At 44.6% G+C, this 25,199-nt stretch overlaps 1 protein-coding gene across 1 annotated transcript in view; it reads left to right on the top strand.

The window, feature by feature from the left end:
• The window catches only part of SPON2 (spondin 2), a 44,129-nt gene extending 22,470 nt beyond the window's left edge, over positions 1–21,659 (top strand). Inside the window, exons 4-6 of the mRNA XM_077477950.1 lie at positions 6,685–6,876; positions 14,400–14,574; positions 16,681–21,659. Coding sequence (XP_077334076.1) covers positions 6,685–6,876; positions 14,400–14,574; positions 16,681–16,871 — 558 coding nt within the window. The 3' untranslated portion in view covers positions 16,872–21,659. The remainder of the gene's footprint in view (positions 1–6,684; positions 6,877–14,399; positions 14,575–16,680) is intronic.
• Positions 21,660–25,199: the final 3,540 nt, after the last annotated feature.

The raw sequence follows: 25,199 nt of genomic DNA on the forward strand, positions 1-25,199 counted from the left end.
TGCTGTCAGCGCTGTATGTCACGGTGCTGCTGTCAGCGCTGTATGTCACGGAGCTGCTGTCAGCGCTGTATGTCACGGAGCTGCTGTCAGCGCTGTATGTCACGGAGCTGCTGTCAGCGCTGTATGTCACGGAGCTGCTGTCAGCGCTGTATGTCACGGAGCTGCTGTCAGCGCTGTATGTCACGGTGCTGCTGTCAGCGCTGTATGTCACGGAGCTGCTGTCAGCGCTGTATGTCACGGAGCTGCTGTCAGTGCTGTATGTCACGGAGCTGCTGTCAGCGCTGTATGTCACGGAGCTGCTGTCAGCGCTGTATGTCACGGAGCTGCTGTCAGCGCTGTATGTCACGGTGCTGCTGTCAGCGCTGTATGTCACGGAGCTGCTGTCAGCGCTGTATGTCACGGAGCTGCTGTCAGCGCTGTATGTCACGGAGCTGCTGTCAGCGCTGTATGTCACGGAGCTGCTGTCAGCGCTGTATGTCACGGAGCTGCTGTCAGCGCTGTATGTCACGGTGCTGATGTCAGTGCTCTGTATTACGGTGCTGCTGTCAGTGCTCTGTATCTCCTGCACCCTCTTGTTTGCCTACCCTGGTCCCTGACCTTCCCTCTCCTCCATTGCCTTCATTAGCTCCATAGTCCTGAATTGTCAGAACAATTTCCCAAATAAAAAAAAAATGCTTGTAGTTATCGATCCCAAATTCACCTCATACATGTATTATGCTATTGTCCAGGTGGTGGGACTACGTGCTACCCCCTAATAATTACCCCGTGGCCGCAAATTCGACCTAAAGGTTTGCGAAATTCGCCTCCCATTGAAGTCAATGGAGCCCGCGGCGAACGGTCGTTTTCGCGAACGTTTGTGTCCGTTCGCGTTTCGCGTTCGCGAAACGTCCCGTCGGAAGTTCGTCCATCACTAAAGGGGAATACACTTGGACGGGGATAGGGGTATTATGGGAAGTTCACTTGTTTTAGCAGAACTCTTTAGGGACAACTTCTTCTGTACAGTCTTTTTGAACACTCCTCAGCTCCTCCAGCACATTGCTTGCAATACAAAATTCTCAGGACTAGCTGACACACTGTTAGGTGATCTGACAAAACAGCTCAGTCAGACGTAGCAAATGCCCATTACAGGCAGGGACCGCGGGCCCCTTGGTTGTGTAGCAAAGTCCTAGTGCCTAGCTGTCCTTCTGTGGCTACGGACTCCAGCACCACCTCTTCAGGCACTGCCAGCCCACCTGGGTGCAGCTTCCCCTTTCACTAGCTCTCTAGGCTAATTTTCCACAGTCCTCCCAGACTGTATCACTCAGGCTGCCTCTCAGTCCTCTCAGACTGTATCCCTCACCAACCCACCCGGCTCTCTTCTTCTTGGAGATCTCCCAGATGTGCTTACTGGCTCCTGCTGTCATCACACCTTCTCCCGTGCCACTGTACAGGATTCCTCCTTGGGTTTTCAGAGGGTGCCTCCTGAACCTGAGCTCCCAGGCCAGAGGTAACACCCCCCCAGACTAGGGGGTTAGCCTCAAGGGCCCACCTAAAGCCTCCTAGCACTCCATATCCAGCTTCCACCCAAACTCTCCTGCCCTGCTGGGCTGACCCTGAGTATTTGAGGGGGCCTACCCCCTGCCAACCCATCTTTTGGGGATTGGTCAGTGCTCTCATGAATTCTCAGGCAGCTCCTCCTATCCTCCCTCATATTCTTCTGGAAATTTCTCACAAGTCCCAGAAGTAAGGGGAGGTACCAGAGATGCTGCCTGATGAGTCATACCAGCCTCCCTGGATCACTCACCAGACCCAGCATAAAACACAGGCTTGGCTGCCAGCCAAGCCAAAACATTTTACCTACACAACATTACCTACTAGAGGGCGCAGAAGCTACAATGCACTTCTGTGATTCTGCTTCAATGTGATTGCCACCACTAGGGCATATATAGATACAATAAAGATAAAATAAATCTGGTGATTAGGCCTAATTACAGGGAAACATATGACAAATCCAGCCCGTGGATGAGATTCAGCCTCAAAGTGAGATCCAGCCTCACACATTAGATCTAGCTTCAGAGTTGAGATTCAGCTTTCAAATGAGATTTCACTTGAGATTCACCCTCACATAAGAGATCCAGCCACACGCAAGAGTTCTAGATTCACAGATCAGATCCAGCCTCTGAATTAAGATCCAACCCCATAAATGAGATCCAACCTCACAGGTGAGATTTAGTATTACATGACAAACCAAACCATCATAAATCTGTGCCTTTTATATCTGCCTGTAGTTTAGCTTTAATCAAACTGTAATTTAGTCTCACCGGCCCTTTAAATTCCTCAGCTGTAATAGGTGTATATAGTATACAGATCGGATTATTTTCACATACAGAGTATCGCTGACACCATAAAAACAGCACCACCAGCACTGAGGCAGCCTAGCAACAGACACAACAGTAACAGAAACATTGCAAAAGATGAATCCGTCAGTGCTTTCATCACCAAGAATTCCTGGACCGCCCTTGTCAGCCTCTCCTTTCAGCACATTCTTCTCTGTCTTCTCATTTGCTCTATTACCAGATGAGCTGAGACACCCCGAAAAGAACCTTATTGGTGCTTCTTGTAACCCAGCTGTGGCTCCCATGCCTATTTCATAACCCGTAAAAATTGTATGTTCCACAGAGAAATATTCCGGCCATTCTCACCTTCCAATTCTCTTCAAAAAGTAAAATGATCATTGGACTTTAGATGCTTTTAAACTTTGCATCAAATTGTCACAATAAAGAGAACTGGAAAGAGGGAGCACCCAAATATTTATTTGTGAAAAATATCAATGGTTGGGCTGAAACTGGTGAGCACCAAGACCTGCTGCCATGCAGGCAATGGAAATATTGGTCCCTTTTTTAACAATTCTCTTTTGCATGTGACTGGAGAGGCCTACCCTTCCCTTTAAGGTACTAGCTAAATGTGCCATACACTTTTTTGCTACCCTGTAAAAATGATCACCTAAAGCAGTGGTCTCCAGACTGCAGCCTGGGAGACCTTTGCTTGCCTTTTCCCAGCCCTTGGGGCACTATTCCTCCCACTGAAACCAACAATGGGGCACTATTCCTCCCACTGACACCAACAATGGGGAACTAGCCCACCCACTGACACCCACACTGGGGCACTATTCCTCTCACTGACACTGACAATGGGGCACTATTTCTCCCACTGACACCCACAATGGGGCACTATTAATTCCAATGACACTATTCATGGGGCACTATTCTACCTCCCTCCCCCATACCAAGGATGGGACACTGTTTACTCTCACCGACGCCAGGACATTTTCTATCCCCACTGGCCACAGCCTTACTCCCTAAAGTTTGAAGAACAGTAAACAGTAAGCTCTTTGTTTAGAGAGTTTTGGGGCCCCTGACCTAAAGAACTGTGTCCTTCTGCTGTGTCTGTTTCCTCTCTCTTCTCATTGGCACCTTGCTGGTAATCTCCATTGGTGCCTCACCTTACATTCACGCTGTGCTGCCCTGTGCTGTTCCTCATCTGTTTCTTGGGCAGTCGATTAGTGGGCAAGGCCATAGGACCAGGGAATCAATTATGGTGGTTCCCCGACATAAAGATGAGCCTTACACTGTGTGTAGTAATAAAAAGTCCCACTGTGCTGTCCCGTGTCACTGCACACCTTCACCTGATGTATATTGCATATACAGCAGGAGGGACACCGCTGAGCCCATGTCCTCTCCAGTCCAGCGTGCCTCTGCCACCTCGCTCCTAGTGACATAATGGGGTCCCGCCATGCACATGCAGACCACATGAGTGCACTTACTTAACTTCTTCACTCTCCATGCAGCTGAGCTACAGTATGGTTCTCCATAATGGAGGTTCGATCCCGATGCCTTTAGGGAACTTATCGCTGGAGAGGGAGCCAGATCACTGACTCCCTCGCTACTAGAGGACCCTCCACCATGCCAGGCACCGGCTGCAATGTATCTTGCACTAGTTACTGGTTACTCATAGCAACCACATTCCTCCTCCTGCTTATCTCTCTGAGTAGACCCTTCATAGTGGTTTTTCTTCATACCCCACATGTGTTTTACTGATCCTGTTTTTTCATACGCCAGAGACCATCATGCACCCCTTTAAATAACTTCAGAACAGCCTTCAAAACAGTTGATGTAATGTTACTGAACATTTGTGGCAAAGTAGAACAAGTACAATCCAATGTGACATAACCCTATCTAACTCACCTAAGCTGCCCAGGCATACCTTAACAAGGCGATAGTCCATGGCTGGCATCGTCCGAGGTTTGGCAGTTTTCCAGACTTTAGGTGTTTTGACAGACTACTTGGCGTAGTAAACCCTCTAATGCCCCGTACACACGAGAGGACTTATGTCCGACAGACTTCCAAAGGAGTTCTGCCGGAGTTCCGACGGAGTTCTGACAGACTTTTCGGCCGAACGGACTTGGCCACACACGATCACACTAAACTCCGACGGATTCGAACGTGATGACGTACGACCCGACTCGAATAAGGAAGTTCATAGCCAGTAGCCAATAGCTGCCCTAGCGTCGGTTTTAGTCCGTCGGAGTAGCACACACACGAGCGAATTTTTCGAAGGGGACCGGGTCCGGCGGAGTTCCGTCGGGAAAATTTGAAGCATGCTTCATTTCTAAAGTCCGTCAGACTTTAGCGAAGCTAAAGTCCGTTGCAGCCCACACACGATCGGATAGTCTGACGGACTCAGTCCGTCGGAGTTTGGATGTCGAAAAGTCCGCTCGTGTGTACGGGGCATTAGTGTTCCATGTTGATTTTGAAATTTCCGAGAGTGGGCCCATAACCCAGCCTTCCCCCATTATTTATATCACAGGGTGGACAGGCAGGGCCAAAAAAAACAGGAACTGAGGTGCTAACAGTTAACCCTTTCCCCAGCCTGGGCAAACCAGCTACCTAACTAATACACTGCAGGCAACACGCCTACATAATTCTCTTTCTCCTTTCCCTTTCTTTTATTTTATTTGCTTTCCAAATTCCCTTTTCTGGTTGCTCTGGTGGTCTCAGGAAATGGCACCTGGGAATCCAATGCTGTTGACACCTAGTAGTGACAGTGTATTTATTTGTCCTTACTTAATCAAAAACCACCAACTGAAATCAGAACTGCCCTGGAGGTTAGAATCAAATTTTTGTCTATGGTGAAATAATACACTAGACCAGCGTTCCTCAACCAGGGTTCCTGGAACCCTAGGCATAGGTGTCGTGAAGGGGTGGCTATTGAGGCTGGAGCCCCGAATGTGGGGGCCAATAAGCCCGAGTGTCTAAGCGGGTCCAGCAGTTATTGTAGAGAAAGGGAGAGAAAGGATGGACAGCAACGGCCAAATCACCTTCTGTGTGATTCGGCCGTTGAGGCACCTCCCATTGCACTGACTACTGGTAGAGTGATATGCCGCCCAGCCTGAGGAAAGCAGCTGGAGATCAGGAGAATGGCAGCAGCGCTCGATTTCTCCTATGGAGCCGGCGTTGCAATGCCCCCTTCTCCCTCCAGAGTCATGCTGTGTTAAGCAGCCAGCAGGAGAATGGAATAACAGGCGTGGTTGGCTGGGAGTGGGACAGAAGAGAATATTCAAGGTACCAGGTCAGGTAGGTCAGTGTGGGTCAGTGTATGTCAGATAGGTAGGTCAGTGTATGTCAGATAGGTAGGTCAGTGTGTGTCAGGTAGGTCAGTGTATGTCAGCCAGATAGGTCAGTGCATGTTAGGTAGGTCAGTGAGTGTCAGCCAGGTAGGTCAGTGTATCTCACATAGGTCAGTGTATGTCATGTAGGTCAGTGTATGTCAGCTAGGTAGGTCAGTGTATGTCAGATAGGTCAGTGTATGTCAGGTAGGTAACATCCCCCCTCCACACGACCCCACCACCTGCCGTCCCAGTGTATTTCAGATAGGTCGGTGTGTGTCAGGTAGGTCAGTGTATGTCAGGTAAGTCACTGTATGTCATTTAGGTAATTTTATGTCATGTACGTGTCAGGTAGGTAACACCCCCCCCCCCCTCCACACAACCCCACCGGGTTGTCAGCTCCACATGAGTTCACCTCAGTTGGACTACAGAACACCTCCCACTCTCTCTTCATCTCTATTACAAGGTGTTTTATAGTTCAGCAGATGAGAATAGGGCAGAGCTGAAAACACTGAAGTGGATTTCATTGCTACAGAGGTATTGTGTTGTCGAACAAGCAGTTAGAAGCCCAATGGGTTTCCTGCAGGATCAATAGGCATTTTTTGTACTTGCAGAGTTTTTAATGAGATAAAACATGCAGATCTAGATACTCAGACACACACATATCCATACTAGCTTCCACCCTAGTGTTAGCCAGGGCCACATTCATGGTTAGAACAGCACAATGGATACTGATAATGGGCCAATGTGTAATGGAGAAGTCTTTTTCCCTTTGATTTAATGGAAGCTTTGATATGTGCAGTATCATCCATAGTTCTGAGAAGCTTACAGGTAATCCAAATGCCCCCTTGTCTGTCAGCTACTGCCACCAAATTGGATCACATCCTATGGCAGATTTGTAGGAGGATGGCTAAGGACCAGCCAGTACTCATCCTCAGTACAGTAATGTAATAAACATTGGTACGTTGGTACATAGCAACTGCACCATTACAATTAATTTTAAAACTCAATTCATTGACTTTCTGTTCTCCTACCACTAGGTTTCATTTATGGTGAGGATTGTACCGAGTCCGGACTGGTTTGTGGGAGTGAACAGCCTAAACCTGTGTAACGGTAAACAGTGGAAAAAGTCAATTACACTAGACCTCCATCCCTATGATGCTGGAACAGACAGTGGATTCACATTCTCTTCTCCAAACTATGCTACCATCCCCCAGGGCACTGTCACAGAGGTATGTCTTAATATACCATTAGGCACAGTGGGCACCATCTTTTCTTTTGGCTGCCAAAAATTGTGTGTCTACAGGTCACAGTGATGGAAATCCAGCCTTGGGAATACACATAAACTTAAAGAAAAAAGTCCTCCCTGCAAAAAAAAAAAAAAAAAAAAAGAATACTTACCTACTGCTCACACCACTGATCTATGCTCTCTTCAAGCACTAAGTTTGCAGAAGTATCTTCCACACCCCATCATTTAGGGTTTGTTCGATGCCTGGCTGCCCTACATTTTGTAGTGCCGTAGGGACTGGCAGAAGAGTATGATGGAGTACCTGACACTGCTGGATGAGGTCCAATGCTGAAAGCTGTTCACCAAGCTTAGCTCTTTAGGAGAGCAAAAAATGGCAAGGGAGGCAATACGGGTAAAGTAATGCCGTGTACACACGACCAGACTTTTTGACAGCAAAGGTCAGACGGAACGAATCCGTCGGACAATTCGATCATGTGTGGGCTCCATTGGACCTTTGCTTGCCAAAAATCCGATGGACTTTAGAAATAGAACATGTTTTAAATTTTCCCGCCTGAACTCTGCCGGACCCAGTTCCTATCGGGAAACCCGTTGGTCTGTATGCTGGTCCGACGGACCAAATACAACGCCAGGGCAGCTACAGCACCTGCCCGTGAGAATGTTTCTCGGCGACAGGGTACTGTACATCTCGCGCTGGCTGCAATAGGAAAAACACATTTTCCTATCGCAGCGAGTGAGAGAGGGAATGCCCCTCCAAGGGCATACCAGGCCCTTAGGTCTGGTATGGATTTTAAGACCCTTATCTGAGCACGCAGCTGGCCTGTCAGGAAAGGGGGTGAGGACGAGTGAGTGCCTCCCCCCGAACCGTACCATGCCCTCAACATAGGGGGTGGGTGGTTTGGGAAAGGAGGGGCACACTGCGGGCCCCCCACCCCAAAGCACCTTGTCCCCATGTTGATGAGGACAAGGGCCTCTTCTCGACAACCCTGGCCATTTGTTGTCAGGGTCTGCGAGCAGGGGGCATATCGGAATCCGTGAGCCCCCTTTAATAAGAGGGCCCCCAGATCCCGGCCCCCCACCCTATGTGAATAAATATGGGGTACATCATACCCCTATCTATTCACCTGGGGGAAAGAAAGTCAATAGAAAAACACACTAGACAGGTTTTTAAAGTAGTTTATTAGGCAGCTCCGGGGGTCTTCTTCCGACTTCGGGGGTCTCTTCTGACTTGTGACAGGAGTGGGGCGGTGCTATGGAAGCTGAAGTTCAAGTACATTGTAAGCCAATACAAATTGTTTATGGAAGAGATAAAAGCTGTAAGTAAGCATTTTTAAACATTTGATTTACAGTGCCTTGCGAAAGTATTCAGCCCCCTTGAACTTTTCAACCTTTTGCCACATTTCAGGCTTCAAACATAAAGATATAAAATTTTTATTTTTTGTGAAGAATCACCAACAAGTGGGACACAATTGTGAAGTGAAACTAAATCTATTGGATTTTTGAAACTTTTTTAACTAATAAAAAAATGAAAAGTGGGGCGTGCAAAATTATTCGGCCCCCTTGCGTTAATACTTTGTAGAGCCACCTTTTGCTGCGATTACAGCTGCAAGTCGCTTGGGGTATGTCTCTATCAGTTTTGCACATCGAGAGACTGAAATTCTTGCCCATTCTTCCTTGCAAAACAGCTCGAGCTCAGTGAGGTTGGATGGAGAGCGTTTGTGAACAGCAGTTTTCAGCTCTTTCCACAGATTCTCGATTGGATTCAGGTCTGGACTTTGACTTGGCCATTCTAACACCTGGATACGTTTATTTGTGAACCATTCCTTTGTAGATTTTGCTGTATGTTTGGGATCATTGTCTTGTTGGAAGATAAATCTTCGTCCCAGTTTCAGGTCTTTTGCAGACTCCAACAGGTTTTCATCCAGAATGGTCCTTTATTTGGCTGCATCCATCTTCCCCTCAATTTTAACCATCTTCCCTGTCCCTGCTGAAGAAAAGCAGGCCCAAACCATGATGCTGCCACCACCATGTTTGACAGTGGGGATGGTGTGTTGAGGGTGAAGAGCTGTGTTGCTTTTACACCAAACATATCGTTTTGCATTGTGGGCAAAAAGTTCGATTTTGGTTTCATCTGACCAGAGCACCTTCTTCCACATGTTTGGTGTGTCTCCCAGGTGGCTTGTGGCAAACTTTAGACGAGACTTTTTATGGATATCTTTGAGAAATGGCTTTCTTCTTGCCACTTTTCCATAAAGGCCAGATTTGTGCAGTAGATGACTGATTGTTGTCCTATGGACAGACTCTCCCACCTCAGCTATAGTTCTCTGCAGTTCATCCAGAGTGATCATGGGCCTCTTGGCTGCATCTCTGATCAGTCTTCTCCTTGTCTGAGCTGAAAATTTAGAGGGACGGCCAGGTCTTGGTAGATTTGCAGTGGTCTGATACTCCTTCCATTTCAAAATGATCGCTTGCACAGTGCTCCTTGGGATGTTTAACCACTTTCAGACCGGACCATTTTGCTGGTAAATGACCAGAGGTCTTTTTACACTTTGGCACTGCGCTGCTTTAACTGGTAATTGCGCGGTCATGCAATGTTGTACCCAAACAAAATTTGCGTCCTTTTCTTCCCACAAATAGAGCTTTCTTTTGATGGTATTTGATTGCCTCTGCGATTTTTATTTTTTGCGATATAAACGTAAAAAGACCGCAAATTTTGAAAAAAAATGATATTTTCTACTTTTTGTTATTAGAAAAATCCAATAAACTCAATTTTAGTCATACATTTAGGCCAAAATGTATTCAGCCACATGTCTTTGGTAAAAAAAAAGTCAATAATTGTATATTTATTGGTTTGCGCAAAAGTTGTCACATCTACAAACTAAGGTACGTTTTCTGGAATTTACGCAGCTTTTAGTTTACGACTGTCTATCTCATTTCTTGAGGTGCTAAAATGACAGGGCAGTACAAAACCCCCCCAAATGACCCCATTTTGGAAAGTAGACCCCCTAAGGAAATTGATAAGAGGCATGTTGAGCCCATTGAATATTTTATTTTTTTGCCTCAAGCGATTGAATAATGACAAAAAAAAAATTTTTTTTTTTTTTTTACACAAAGTTGTCACTAAATGATATATTGCTCACACATGCTATGGGCGTATGTGAAATGACACCCCAAAATAAATTCTGCTGCTTCTCCTGAGTACGGGGATACCACATATGTGGGACTTTTTGGGAGCCTAGCCGCGTACAGGGCCCCGAAAACCAAGCACCGCCTTCAGGCTTTCTAAGGGCGTAAATTTTTGATTTCACGCCTCACTACCTATTACAGTTTTGAAGGCCATAAAATGCCAAGATGGCACAAAACCCCCACAAATGACCCCATTTTAGAAAGTAGACACCCCAAGCTATTTGCTGAGAGGCATGTTGAGTCCATGGAATATTTTATATTTTGCCACAAGTTGCGGGAAAATTACAAACTTTTTTTTTTTTTTTTTTTTTTTCACAAAGTTGTCACTAAATGATATATTGCTCATGCATGCCATGGGCATATGTGAAATGACACCCCAAAATAAATTCTGCTGCTTCTCCTGAGTACGGGGATACCACATATGTGGGACTTTTTGGGAGCCTAGCCGCGTACGGGGCCCCGAAAACCAAGCACCGCCTTCAGGCTTTCTAAGGGCGTAATTTTTTGAGTTCACTTCTCACTACCTATTACAGTTTTGAAGGCCATAAAATGCCAAGATGGCACAAAACCCCCACAAATGACCCCATTTTAGAAAGTAGACACCCCAAGCTATTTGCTGAGAGGCATGTTGAGTCCATGGAATATTTTATATTTTGCCACAAGTTGCGGGAAAATTACAAACTTTTTTTTTTTTTCACAAAGTTGTCACTAAATGATATATTGCTCACGCATGCCATGGGCATATGTGAAATGACACCCCAAAATAAATTCTGCTGCTTCTCCTGAGTACGGGGATACCACATATGTGGGACTTTTTGGGAGCCTAGCCGCGTACGGGGCCCCAAAAACCAAGCACCGCCTTCAGGCTTTCTAAGGGCGTTACAGTTTTGAAGGCCATAAAATGCCAAGATGGCACAAACCCCCCCCCCCAAATGACCCCATTTTAGAAAGTAGACACCCCTAAATTTAGGGGTACACTAGTGAGACTAGGTAATAAATGGCGGGTGCCCTGAAACTATAAAAAAATAACTAACCAACCAGCGTCACCTGTAACAGTTATATGGTGATCACTGGTGAAAGGGTTAACTAGGGGGCAATCAGGGGGCTTTATGCGGTAGTATATGGGGGTCCCTGGCGCTATAAAAAGCTGCGGCGAACCTAAATACCTACCTGCCTAACTAGCGTCACCTGTGACACTAATACAGCGATCAGAAAAACGATCGCTTATTAGGCTGGGTTCACACTGGAGCGATGCGGGAACGCCACGAATGCGCGGCGGGTTCCCGCATCGCATGCCTCCCGGCGGCAGTTCACACTGCCCTATGCGAACTGCTGGGAGTGTCAGTGAAATGTTAATGACACCCCCAGATCAGTTCGCATATCGCAGTGCGATCTGCAAACTTGGATCGCATGGTGTGAACACCCATGCGATCCGATTCTGCTGCGGACCAAAAAAAGGGTCCCGTGCGAGTTTGCGGCGGGTGCGGCGGGTGCGACACGAATTCAGCCATACTATCTGTATAGCTGAACTCGAATCGCACAGAGATCGGATGTGATTTGCACTGCAGTGCGGTGCGAATCACATCCGTTCTCATAAACCGCTGCAATGTGAACCCAGCCTTAGTGACACTGGCGACGGGGGGTGATCACGGGGTTAAACCTTTATTGGGGGGGTTAGGGGGGTACCTTAGAACTAAAGGGGGCTAACCCTAACTGCCCTAACAGTTATTAGTCACAAATGACACCTGCCGGGTGATCAGGGGGTTAAACCTTTATTAGGTAATAAATGGCGGGTGCCCTGAAACTATAAAAAAATAACTAACCAACCAGCGTCACCTGTAACAGTTATATGGTGATCACTGGTGAAAGGGTTAACTAGGGGGCAATCAGGGGGCTTTATGCGGTAGTATATGGGGGTCCCTAGCGCTATAAAAAGCTGCGGCGAACCTAAATACCTACCTGCCTAACTAGCGTCACCTGTGACACTAATACGGCGATCAGAAAAATGATCGCTTATTAGGCTGGGTTCACACTGGAGCGATGCGGAAACGCCGCGAATCCGCGGCGGGTTCCCGCATCGCATGCCTCCCGGCGGCAGTTCACACTGCCCTATGCGAACTGCTGGGAGTGTCAGTGAAATGTTACTGACACCCCCAGATCAGTTCGCATATCGCAGTGCGATCTGCAAACTCGGATCGCATGGTGTGAACACCCATGCGATCCGATTCTGCTGCGGGCCAAAAAAAGGGTCCCGTGCGAATTTGCGGCGGGTGCGGCGGGTGTGGCGGGTGCGGCGGGTGCGGCGAATGGCTGAACTCGAATCGCACAGAGATCGGATGTGATTTGCACTGCAGTGCGGTGCGAATCACATTCGTTCTCATAAACCGCTGCAATGTGAACCCAGCCTTAGTGACACTGGCGACGGGGGGTGATCACGGGGTTAAACCTTTATTGGGGGGGTTAGGGGGGTACATTAGAACTAAAGGGGGCTAACCCTAACTGCCCTAACAGTTATTACAGTCACAAATGACACCAATGCAAAAAAAAAAAAAAAAAAAAAAAAAAATGACATTGGTGTCACTGTGACTGGGGGGCAGGGGTAATTGGGGGGGTGATCGGGGGGTAAAGGGGGGGTGTGAGTGTGCCTGGCATGTTCTACTGTGTGTGGGATGTGTTGGTGCAACTCACTGATCCGCTCTCCTCCGTGTCGGAACGAAAAATACCGACACGGAGGAGAGAATACATCACTTCCTCTCCTGTGTTTACATTACAGGAGAGGAAGTGATGTCACCGGGGATTTCCATTCGTCGGGAGCGATCGCGAGGGGGTGGCCATGAATGAATGGCCGTCCCCTCGTCCGGGATCGCTCCCGAACGAAAACCGACCGCCGCAGGCACCGGGCGGGGGCCCGATCGGGCCCCCGACCCGCGGGAGGCAAAGCACGTACATGTACGTGCTTATGCCTGCCCGTGCCATTCTGCCGACGTACATCGGCGTGAGGCGGTCGGCAAGTGGTTAAAGCTTGGGAAATCTTTTTGTATCCAAATCCGGCTTTAAACTTCTCCACAACAGTATTACGGACCTGCCTGGTGTGTTCCTTGGTCTTCATGATGCTCTCTGTGCTTTCAACAGAACCCTGAGACTATCACAGAGCAGGTGCATTTATACAGAACTTCTGGAGTGAGTTTTCTGCACTGAAAGTAAAGGGGCCGAATAATTTTGCACACACCACTTTTCAGTTTTTTATTTGCTAAAAAAGTTTAAAATATCCAATAGATTTCGTTCCACTTCCCAATTGTGTCCCACTTGTTGGTGATTCTTCACAAAAAATTAAAATTTTATATCTTTATGTTTCAAGCCTGAAATGTGGCAAAAGGTTGAAAAGTTCAAGGGGGCCGAATACTTTCACAAGGCACTGTATCTGTAGTTTTGCCTGCAGTTTTTAAAGTTGGTGACTGGGTCTCTTTTATGGCCCGCACACACGGTCGGAAATTCGAACAACAGATCGTCCATGTTTTTTTTGCATGCTAGCTGCATATCGAAAATGGAGAGGTTACTAAATAAAATTCTCATACGACAGAATAAATATTGGAAGTGATGTCATGTGTTGTTGTGTATTTGTATTGTATTTTTGGACGACAACTGAACTGATTCGACAAAAATTGTACAATCTGTTATCATACGAGAAAATGTTTTGTGCTTGCTGATCAGATAATATATGATGAACTGTCATGATCGGTTCTCGAAAGCTCCGTACTAACGATCCAATTATTGTACAATTGCTTTGAAAGTGGTATTTTAGACGATTTTCAGATAGTATGTACAGGCCATGAGGATAGCCATAAATCATGAACAATCATAATGACCTTTGAGTAGAGGTGGCTGTGGAGGCTGATGGGTTAGGTGGCTTTGAAGGCACCAATTCACCCTGTATGATCCAGCCCTGAGGAAAGCATTGCGTCTCTTTGACATACACGGAAATAAAAACGATTTTACCGGTTAGACATTAGTTATTATGCATTTCATAAAACAAGATTTTTCTTTGCTAACAGAGGTTTTTCTTTAAAATCATCTGAACACATCCATAGCAAGTAATCTTCTTTTATGCATTGAGCATATAAATCTATTCCAAAATATATTGTTTTAGCCTTTACATGGTATTCTGTGGAATAATTATATGTGTGCCTTTCCTTCAGAATTTTATCATACTCACCACGGAAAGAGCTACAAAATGTCTAGGGTATTCAGAGTTGTTTGAAGTTCCGTCTTATCACTTTGCGAAATAAAAATGCAAATGTCAAAATCATTCTCTTTCATTGGCAGATTACATCTTCCTCACCAAATCATCCGGCAAACTCATTCTTTTATCCCCGACTAAAGAGCCTGCCGCCAATTGCAAAAGTGACATTTACAAAACTCAAAGGCAAGATAATGTCCTTTCTTGATATTACTTCAAATGTGACGACTACAGGAAACGAAATAGACGAAAATATCTCAGGTAAAGCACTTACCATTCTGTTAGGTTAAGATGAAACACACATTCAATTTAGAACATATACAGTGTGTATCTATACACATTATATACATATACAGAGTGTATGTGTACTGTATATATAACCTTTTCAGTCCATCAGTTATTTCAAGTCAACTGGTGTAGGCTCAGTCACTGGTTATTCTTTAAACCTCAACTCTAGCCTCACTTTACACAAAATAAAAAACTAAAAAACAAAATTTGGCTTAAGCTAAGCCCCTCCCCTGCTAGAAGCCCAATTTATGGACATTATTATTGTTGATCACAGGCAGAGCCAGGCATGTACTGGCCATTGGGACTACAGGGAGTTTCCCGGTGGGCCGATGGCTCAGTGGGCCGGTTTCAGTGACAAAGTAATGGCTGCGTGGCTCGCCCTCAACTTCATACAGTGATATGAGACAGATGAGAAAAATACAGAGGAGAATAAGTGAAATGCATGAATTTGCACAATTGCGTATAGTTTTATATACTGTTTTTTGCTTGTTTGCAAAATTAAAGTGGGCTGGTCTGGATGAAGTCCAGGGCCAAATTTTTGTCCCAGTCCAGTCCTGGGCAGAGCTCAACAATAATTACGGCTACAAATTGAACCCCCTTTTAGTGAGTGCTCCCGTGGGGCATGCTTGTTGGGAACATTGGTGTTATGCACACTGACCATTTCCCTAAGCTACCAAAATCTTTGTTCCCTCCCTCTTGATATGGCATGAGTCTGGCCGTAACTCCGGCACACAGGTCCCATGTTCCAACCCTCGTTTTAACTGTGAGAATTGAGAGGCCGAGCCTGTTATTCTTTAGAGACAAAGAGAGGGTGTAACAGGGAAAATGGTTGTCAGCTGGGTCTGTGTGTCAGGGGGCCAAAGTGTAAGATAGCCTACTTAGAACGTGTCTGTCTTAACAAGACGCATGGCCACTCATTAAAATTAGAAGAAAAGAGGTTTCTTTACTATAAGAGCGGCAAGGATGTGGAATTCCCTTCCTTATTAGATAAGCACCTGAATGACCACAACATACAGGGATATACAATGTAATACCGACATATAATCACACACATAGGTTGGACTTGATGGACTTGTGTCTTTTTTCAACCTCACCTACTATGTAACTATGTAAGAAAGGTCTTTTTTTTTTTACTGGCAAGGTATTTGACATGACCGCCAGCATTTCTAGTGATGGCTCTCATCTTGAGCAAGCACTAGTCAGCGTTCATTACATATTCATCTCCTCATCAGATGTGTGCTCGGAGAGAAAGAAGTGCTGTTGGTAACTCTAGCTTAGCATCTAGGCCACCTAGAAAGCTACATGCACTTGTTCCCTTGGGGACATGAGTAACTAAGATAAAAGTTAGGTGAGACTTCCTCTTTAACAATAGCCACAAATCATGAGTTGGTTACCAAAATGGTTGGCTCCTAGTCCTAGATAGAGGTATTGGGAGGCTGCTGGGTAGAGGTAACTTTGGAAGTTAGTAGCAAGTTCTTTAGCAGCAATGCACCCTGCATGATCCTGCCCCAGCAAAAGCTTTGAGCCTTGTTGAGATACGGGCTTGCCCTAAAGGACTGCCATAGTCCCCAGAGGGGAAGAGCAAAAACCCACTGTTCATACAGTCAGTGATTTGGACAGCAGGTGGAGCAGTATGTGGCACTGGGTGAGTTGAAGAAAATGACGTAGAGCCTACCAGGACATAAATATGTTTTTTCGCATAGTCATCCAAATTTTGCACCCATACAAACAAAGTGCAAATAAAAATATATGCCAACATGATGTCTTAGTTACATGGGCGCTCAACCTGTGGCCCTCCAGATGTTGCGGAGCTACAAGACCAATGAGGCATTGTAAGGTTGACAGTTAAATGCATGAATACCAAAGGCAGATTCATAATGGGACTTGTAGTTCCACAGCAGCTGGAAGGCCACAGGTTGAGCACCCATGTAAGATATTTTAAAGTTCCTTACAATGTGGTGTGGCATTATTTTACTTTGGTTTCAAGCTCCATCTAGTGACAAGATGCAGTATGCGCTTGGTGAATGCTTTTTTTGCTGTGTATGACTGGCATTTTCTACATTTGTTTGTGTATTTCAGGAACACCCCTGGATTGTGAGGTCTCTGTCTGGTCTTCCTGGGGTCTCTGTAAAGGAAGCTGCATATCTAATGGGGTGAAGACCAGGACCAGGTACATACGCCTGAAACCAGCCAACAACGGAACAGCCTGTCCGATGCTGACAGAAGACAGACAATGTGAACCAGAAAACTGTGTTAAGGAAATAGTATGATAATAACTTATTTTAGGAGTAGCATCAAAGTATTAGTTGTAAATATTATACAAGACAATAGAAAATCATTATGTGACCATTATCAACCAGCTGTGTCTTGAAGTTTATGATTAATACAGATACGTTTAACTAAGGCTCAGTGACTATAAGCCGAGCAAAGGATAAAAATGTGGAATTATGAACATCGAAGCATGTTTATAGGGATCAATGAGTACATCTACCTGATATAAATTATATCAGCTCCAATTTCAGAATGCTTCTGGCTCAGTTCATACCTTAGGACTTCATGGCACATAAGATTTTATTCCGCGTTGGACCCATAATACAGCTTGAAAACTAACCTGATCCACTCCTAATGGTTAAAAGTCAATCCCCTCAAAACACATATGACTAAAGTAGATCTAAACCACTAGAGGTCAACTTTCTTTATATAGGGGGACCTCAAGTGTGGTCCCTGACATCGCCAAAGAGCCAAGCAAAGTATTCCATAAATATAATGCTATAGAAAGCTGACAGAGACTGTAGACATGCAACAGGGACATGGTCAGAGACTGCAAATATGCTGCAGAAGATGGTCATAGATTGCAGATATGGTGCAGAAGATGGTCACAGACTACAGGTGTGGTGCAGCAGATGGTCACAGACTGCAGATATGGTGCAGGAGATGGTCATAGATTGCAGATATGGTGCAGGAGATGGTCATAGCCTGTAGATATGGTGCAGGAGATGGTCATAGATTGCAGATATGGTGCAGGAGATTGTCATAGCCTGTAAATTTGGTGCAGGAGATGGTCATAGACTGCAGATATGGTGCAGGAGATGGTCATAGCCTGTAGATATGGTGTAGGAGATGGTCATAGACTACAGATATGGTGCAGGAGATGGTCACAGATTACAGGTATAGTGCAAGAGATGGTAAGAGACTGCAGATATGGTTCAGGAGATGGTCAGAGACTGCAAACATTCTACAGTTGTTGGAGTTTGGGGACATTCTTAAAGTAATTGTAAACATAAAAATAAAGAATAAAAAAAAAAATAACAAACATGTCATACAGCCCTGATCCTCCTCTACTGGAGTACCCTGCTTGCGCTCCAGGCTCCTTCCCCCAAGTTCGTGGTCCCATAGCAAGCTGATTGCTATGGGAGCACTCATGCGGCTCACTCAAAAGCCAGCTCTACGTGTCCATAGACACACCCCCTGCTCCCTTCTCACTGGCTCCCACTACTGTGTCTGAGCCAATGAGGAGGAAGAGAGCTGCTGCTCTAATGCACATCTCTGTGGGGGAGAAGGACTTGCATATTGAAGGTTTTTTTTTTTTAATCTTAATGCAGAGAATGCAAAACCTTCAGTCTTTAGAACCACTTTATGGAGACATTACATGGGACTGCTAGAGATCACTGTTATTACAACCCCATTAAAAATCAATGCTTCCACATGTAGCCCTCTTAAGCACTTGACCTCCGGAAGATTTTATCCCCTTCATGACCAGAGCATTTTTTTGCTATTCGACACTGTGCTACGTTAACAGGTAATTTGCACGGTCATGCAACGCTGTACACAAGTTAAATTTATATAATTTTTTTCACACAAATAAAGCTTTCTTTTGGTGGTATTTGATCAAAACTGGGCTTTTTTTTATTCTATAAATGAAAAAAGACTAAAAATTTTGAAAAAAAAACAAACAAAACAATATTTTTTACTTTCTGCTATAAAACATATCTAATAAAAAAATAAATAAAATTAAATTTCTTCATAAATTTAGGCCAAAATAAGTGTCTATTGATTGGTTTGCATGAAAGTTATAGCATCTAAAAACCATGGTACAAATACTGGACTTTTTTTTATACTAGTAATGGTGGTTATAATGGGACTGTGATAGTGTGGTGGCCAATATGAGGATAACTGACACTGGGTGGAAACTGACTAACTGACACTGACATCACCTGTGACACTAATACAGTGATCAGTGACAATACTACACACTGTAACTGTCAGTGTTGCCAACCTCCTGCAGCATTTTTTTGTGACAAAACATGGAAAATTTACTGACGGAGCACATTTTTACTGATAACCTAAAAAAATGACAGAACTCCTATTAAAAACCAAAACAACCGATAAACACAGTATGGAAACACTGGCAATACACATAACAGGTAATTTCCCCGGTTTATACTTAAAAAGTCAATACAGCATAACAAATTGACTGCCCCTGATATGTACAGACAGTTCTGAAAATCACAGATTTTTACAAATTGTCCGTAAATTTACTGATGGTTGGTAACCCTGGTCACTATACTAATGACTCTGGCCGGGATGGGGGTCAACATCAAGGGGTCTAAGAATGTGCCTAACAATGTGTAATGTGTGCACTTAATGCTGCTTTTACTAATTGATGTGACTGATTTACCAGGGAGAAAAACTCAGCCACATTGCTGCTCCGTGTACAGAGCCCTGTGTTGTAGTAAACACAGAGCTCTGTACTGTGAATTGTTAAGCCAATCAGCAGGTCCCACCCACAAATCATTGGCCAGGATCTGCTGACCGACTTGTGTTGTACTGAATCATAGCACAGATTGTGTGACACGCAACCCCTACCCGGAAATGCCGAATCATGTACATGTACGTGATCTGGCGCAGAGTGGCCGTCCTGTCGCCATATACGTGCATGGGGTGGTCGCATGTGGTTAAAATACTTGTGCCGCATTTGATATTTCTCTCGGCAGGATCCATTATAAAAGATCAGAGGGATAAAAAAAAAAAAAAAACAACTTAAAAAAAGGAAAAGTATTGGACAGCACAGAAACAAAGTAAAGTAAGAGTAAACACTTAGGGAAGGGAAACACATACTAATGTCTTCAGGAGCCCTGAGAGCCACATAGTAGGGGCAAAAGGACTGTATACGGCTCCCAGGCTGCTGATTGGGCACCAGGGATCCACTTCCTACCTAACTGGATGACATTTGACTTGCTTAGACACTACGGGGTCTATTTATAAAAAATGTGCTGTGTGGATGTCTTAAAGCGGAGTTTCACAGAATTTTTTTTTTTTTATTAAAAAGTCAGTAGCTACAAATACTGCAGCTGCTGACTTGTAAAATATGGACACTTACCTGGCCCGCAATGCCTCACCGAAGCCGATCTGCCTCTCGGCTCTTGGGTGGAGGTGCCGCCATCTTCGGTAAGGGAATCAGGAAGTGAAGCCTTGCAGCTATGCCGGACATGGCATAGATCACGGCGGAGCCTGCCGTGAGCTATCCCTGAAAGTGGGAGCAAATACCTGGATTATACAGGTATATGCTCCCTCCCCCCCCCCCCCGAAAGGTGTCAAATGTGAAACCGGAGGGGGGGAGGCATCTGATTAGCGGAAGTTCAATTTTTGTGTGGAACTCCGCTTTAAGCAATCGCACATGCACAATGAATGATCATATTTTTTACAATATGATTATCTCCTATGAGCCTCAGCTCCATCTAGTGGCCTTAATGCAGCATTTCTTTTTTTTTTTGATTGAGACATTTCAGAAACATACCGCATTATAGCCACTAGATGCATCTGATGATCATAGGAGATGAAAACCACATTACAAACAATAATTTCTGGTTGTGCCCGTGCAAATGCTTAATATATCTGCACAGCTAATTTTATATACACAGACCCCACATTATCATAAACAATTGACACATTTTATTTCCATAAAATACTCTTTCATCTTTTTTTACATCTCAGACACTTTCTGTGCACATGCACACATTCCAGCATTGGCTGCACGTCCCTGCTTGGGGTGGGCTTCCTGATGAGTGACAACGGTGGACCGCAGCGACACTATGGGTTGATTTACTAAAGACAAATAGACTATGCACTTTGCAAGAACAGTTGCTCCAGATCTTAGTAAATGAGCAGAAGCTCTGCTGACTTTCATCATCCAATTATGTGCAAGCAAAAATGCTGTTTTTTTTAATTTTCCTTTCATGTGATTGGGTATTCTTTGCAAAGGGAATCTTTACCTCATTTATTAAGCTACTGGAGCAACTGCTCTTGGAGAGTGCAGTCTATTTGTCTTTATTAAATCAACCCCTATGTGTCAGCATGGCTCCTTGTAGCCTCCACCAGGGGGTGCAGGTGACCACACAGGAGCACAATTGGGAGGCAGTTGTCACCCTAGAACAGGAAGCAACTGATCAAAAAATTTCATGGCAGGATCACCAGGTGTTCCTCAATGAAAGATGCAAATTTGAAAAGATGAAAAACAAGTTCTGATTTGATTTGACAGGTTGAAGCTTACATGAGATTTTAGCGATTGCGTTCTTGACTCAGCCCTCCCTTCTCCTTAGTCCTCCTGCTGTGTCAAATGTAATGTAATAGTAAACTTTAACATATAGAATGCCCCCGTTTTTAATATAATCATGTCATTGTGTATTGTACCATGAAAATCTTCCACACTGTGCCTTAATAAACTGTTTATCACAAAAATGTTGACCCATGGTGATCAGAACTTGACAGTCTGTCTGGAAACCCGGCCCGTCCTATAAGTGCACCTGATGTAATTATATCCGCACTTTAAAAGCTGTACTGTATATTAGGAACCAATTGTCAATTCATGCTGACTGTTCTGGGGTCCAGTTTGGTTTTGCTACTTTTTGCTCATTCTCATGGCCCCCTCTTGTGGCTGGATATGGGATATATCCACCTTGTATCGTTACTTAAAGGTATTGTCTTTAACTACTACTATAATGTATATATGAGCACAAATTTGAACCAATAAGTGAGAAATAAAGCCACATTTTATTTTATGTTTCTCTTTTGCATTGTTCTTTCTTTTGCTTTTTCCAAGTGCAAAGTGTCAAATAGTGAGCCTTATAGTGTATTTAAAGTGCCAGCTCCCAGGGACTGAAACATGTTTAAATACCGTTTTGTGAAATACTGAAGAGCCTGACTAGCTCACAACTGATACTAAATCTTCTATTCTATTTTATGGAACTGTGTTTTCTGGCTTGAGTTCATGGGAAGCACATTTTTTTGCACATTTTGTGGACTTTTCTTCTCTTTTTTTTTCCCCACACACACACTATCACTAATGCCTGTATTTTTTTGAAAGGACTGGATTTTTAATTAATTTATAGCTTTTGTATTTAAATTTACATTTGTTTATTATAAGCGCTGCACCTAGAATGAATTATATGGCATACAGGTCAGCAACTCGACAGCTTCTCCATAGAAAATATTTATTTGAGCATTACAGCAATAACATCATCCAAAAATCTGTCGTGTTTCGGCCTTAGGCCTTCATCAAAAGCATGAAGACTTTTGATGAAGGCCTAAGGCGGAAACGCGTCAGCATTTTTGGATGATGTTATTGCTATAATGCTCAAATAAATATTTTCTATGGAGAAGCTCTCAAGTTGCCGGCCTGTACTTTCTATGGATCTTTTGTGAGCTTAATTAGCTAGAGCACCGACTACTCTACACACCAACTATACTATATAGCGGTAGAGCTTGGGTGAGTTTTTCTCTAGCTAATTATATGGAGTAGGTTTATATCTGTTAACCTGTGCCAGCAGCTGTTCTTTTTTCTTTCTCTTTGTTTTTTTTCTAGTGTGGGTTTTCACGTGGTTATATTGTGCAGAACAAGGCATTGAATTGAAAAAATAAATAATAATTATGGCACAAAAATTAGAACAATTATTAATAGAAGACAGGTTGGCCTAAGGGTTAAACATAAAAAGTCTTGTGGATGGATGACAATTAAAGTGGAGGGCCACCCTGAAAAAAAAATGAAAAATTACAAAAAAATCAAAAAAAATAAAAATCAAAAAAAATTTTTTTTTACTTACCAGAAGTGCCTGTTGCTAGGCACATAATCCTAATCTTCCTCTTCCTCCTCCGCGGAGATCTTCTTTCTTCTCTCCTCCATGCGGCGTCTTCTGGGTAATGGGTCGCGCTGTGTTCTGGGAACTGTGTGTTCCAGAACACAGCGCGTCCCATTCACAAAGCGCTGCGTGACTTGCGCATGCGCAGTAGGAAACGGGCAGTGAAGCCGTAAGGCTCCACTGCCTGTTTCCCTTACAAGGAATGGCGGCGCCAGGACCCGAGAGCCGAGGGACGGGTCGGCCTCGGGCGGCCGACATCGCGGGCGCCCTGGAAAGGTAAGTGGGCTGATTAAGTCAGCAGCTGCAGCTGCTGACTTTTTTTTTTTTTTTAAACGCCCCTCCGCTTTAAGTAAAAACAAAGTCGCTTAATGATAGTTGCAGCTCCTCAATGTCTAAGTCTTGAGTGAAACCTAGTGCACGTATATTAAATAGAAGAAAGAGGGCACCACCATCTAAGTGTAGCAATTTATTATTATAAAAATAAAACATAACAAAATGTATGCACTCACTGCATTAATATAGGTGTAGGCATATCAATCCTAATCTCCATGCAAAGCTGCACCGGGAAGCTGCTGGATGTAAGCAGCCATAACGGAGCCACACTGGAGTGCTAAATTGCCAACAACCCCTTGGTAGACGCATTATACTAATAGTCACACTTTCTTCTATTGTAAGTCAGTTGCAAGGAGAACACAGGCAGTAATGGTGACTAGTGCCGTGTCCTCTTCCTGCATTTTATTGAACAGAACTCAGGTCCTATTTAATTTTGCGGTCAGTGGGGGCCATAATATATCCTCATTACAGCCATTATTCCAAGGTTGGATTTTGCCTGTCTGATCTGGGGTGCAGTAGAAAAAGTCAGGGGTCATACTCTTAGCGCACCTTTGTTTTATCCTCTCCAGCACCCTGTTTTTCTGACTCTCCAAGTCATACAGTGTGATAGAGATGTGATGAGGCCAGTATACCCTGTTCACTTGGGTCACTTCTGTTCCACAAATCATGACCTGGAACTAATCCTGACATTGCTTCTGGGTAATGCAGAGGTGGTGCAGGAGTGAACAACAATTTTTTGGGCTGAAGGACATTTACATCTGCACTGGATAATGATGTTACCCTCTCCTTGGCACTACATGGGGTAGTGCCTCCTTCACATTAGCATTCCTGCCATCACATCAGAGTTGGCACCCTTCACATCAGACTTCCCCTATCACATCAGAGCCCCCCCTTCACATCAGAGTCCCCAGTCACATTAGAACCCCTCCTTCATATTAGTATCCCTGTCCTGCTTCCGAAATCTAAGCACTGAAAGTTTGATCTCTATAACTGACCCAGCTGTGGTGAGATAGCTTAACTTACACTCTCAGTAGTGTGGCAGACAGTGAATCTATCCAAATGGCATATTGCAGATCATAGAAATCCCAGACTTGTGCAGATCACACCAGATGAAAATCAGGAAGGTTAAAAAAAATCATAGTGTGCCTAGCTCCAGCAGAATACAGTACATGTGATGAATGGAGGCTAAAGCAAGGAGAAAAAAGGTGGGACAAAGTCAGTCCCTCCATCACATTAGAGTCAGCCCCTATCATATTAGAATTAGCGCCCATCACATTAGAGTCAGCCGCCATCAAATCAGAGCCAGCCGCCATCAAATCAGAGCCAGCCTCCAACATATCAAAGTCGCCCCCTAACAACAGTCCTCCTTTCATCAAAAAGAGTCCACCTTTTAAATTTTCATCACAATTGCACCATTATGTTAGGGGCAGGAGACAGAATATATATAGTAGGATTCAGTACTTCCACCTTCTTCTGAAATCCCAACCTGGATCAACTCCATCTGTTTCCATGGTGTGGATGGGATTGGTGGCCAGCACCAAAGCCACAAATAACTTGATACATGCACCACAGAAATGAATGATGTGGGGCTCTGGATAAGGATAAGAGCACTGTGCAGCCATGCCAATTTGGGATCACCAAGGCTATGCATTGGCCCCTCCACTTCCTGATACTGACATCACTGGTCCTGGGGGGACATGACAGAAATCTGAGGGGGTGCAGCCAACCCCAGCACTCTGGACACACTTATAGGAAGTAGTTGTTACCAATTAATAAATCTGACTAATCATATTACCTACGTCCTGTTACCAACTCCCTCACAAACTTTGACTCTGTTCACATACCTCAGCTGTGTCATGCTGATCAATATCACAGCTCATTCAGATGCATGTAGTACCCCCTAGCTGTGGGGAGTCCTGGCAAGGTACCTCCAACCAGGGTCCTATAGTAAGAGAGTTTCACCACCACTTACAGGATGGTGACATTTGGACCAGGGTGCTAAACCAGTTCCCAGTCCAGTCACCTGATTAGCTTCCCACAGGCTCTGTTACTTTTTGAGATTCCTAGACCATCTTTGTCATTAGGCCTGGTCAGGAGCAAACATTACATATGTGCATATTACAGTTTTGG

The sequence above is a fragment of the Lithobates pipiens genome, unplaced genomic scaffold (genome assembly GCF_037356315.1).
Source record: "Lithobates pipiens isolate NorthernLeopardFrog02 unplaced genomic scaffold, aLitPip1_a1.2 Scaffold_13, whole genome shotgun sequence".
NCBI classification, from domain to species: Eukaryota; Metazoa; Chordata; class Amphibia; order Anura; family Ranidae; genus Lithobates; species Lithobates pipiens.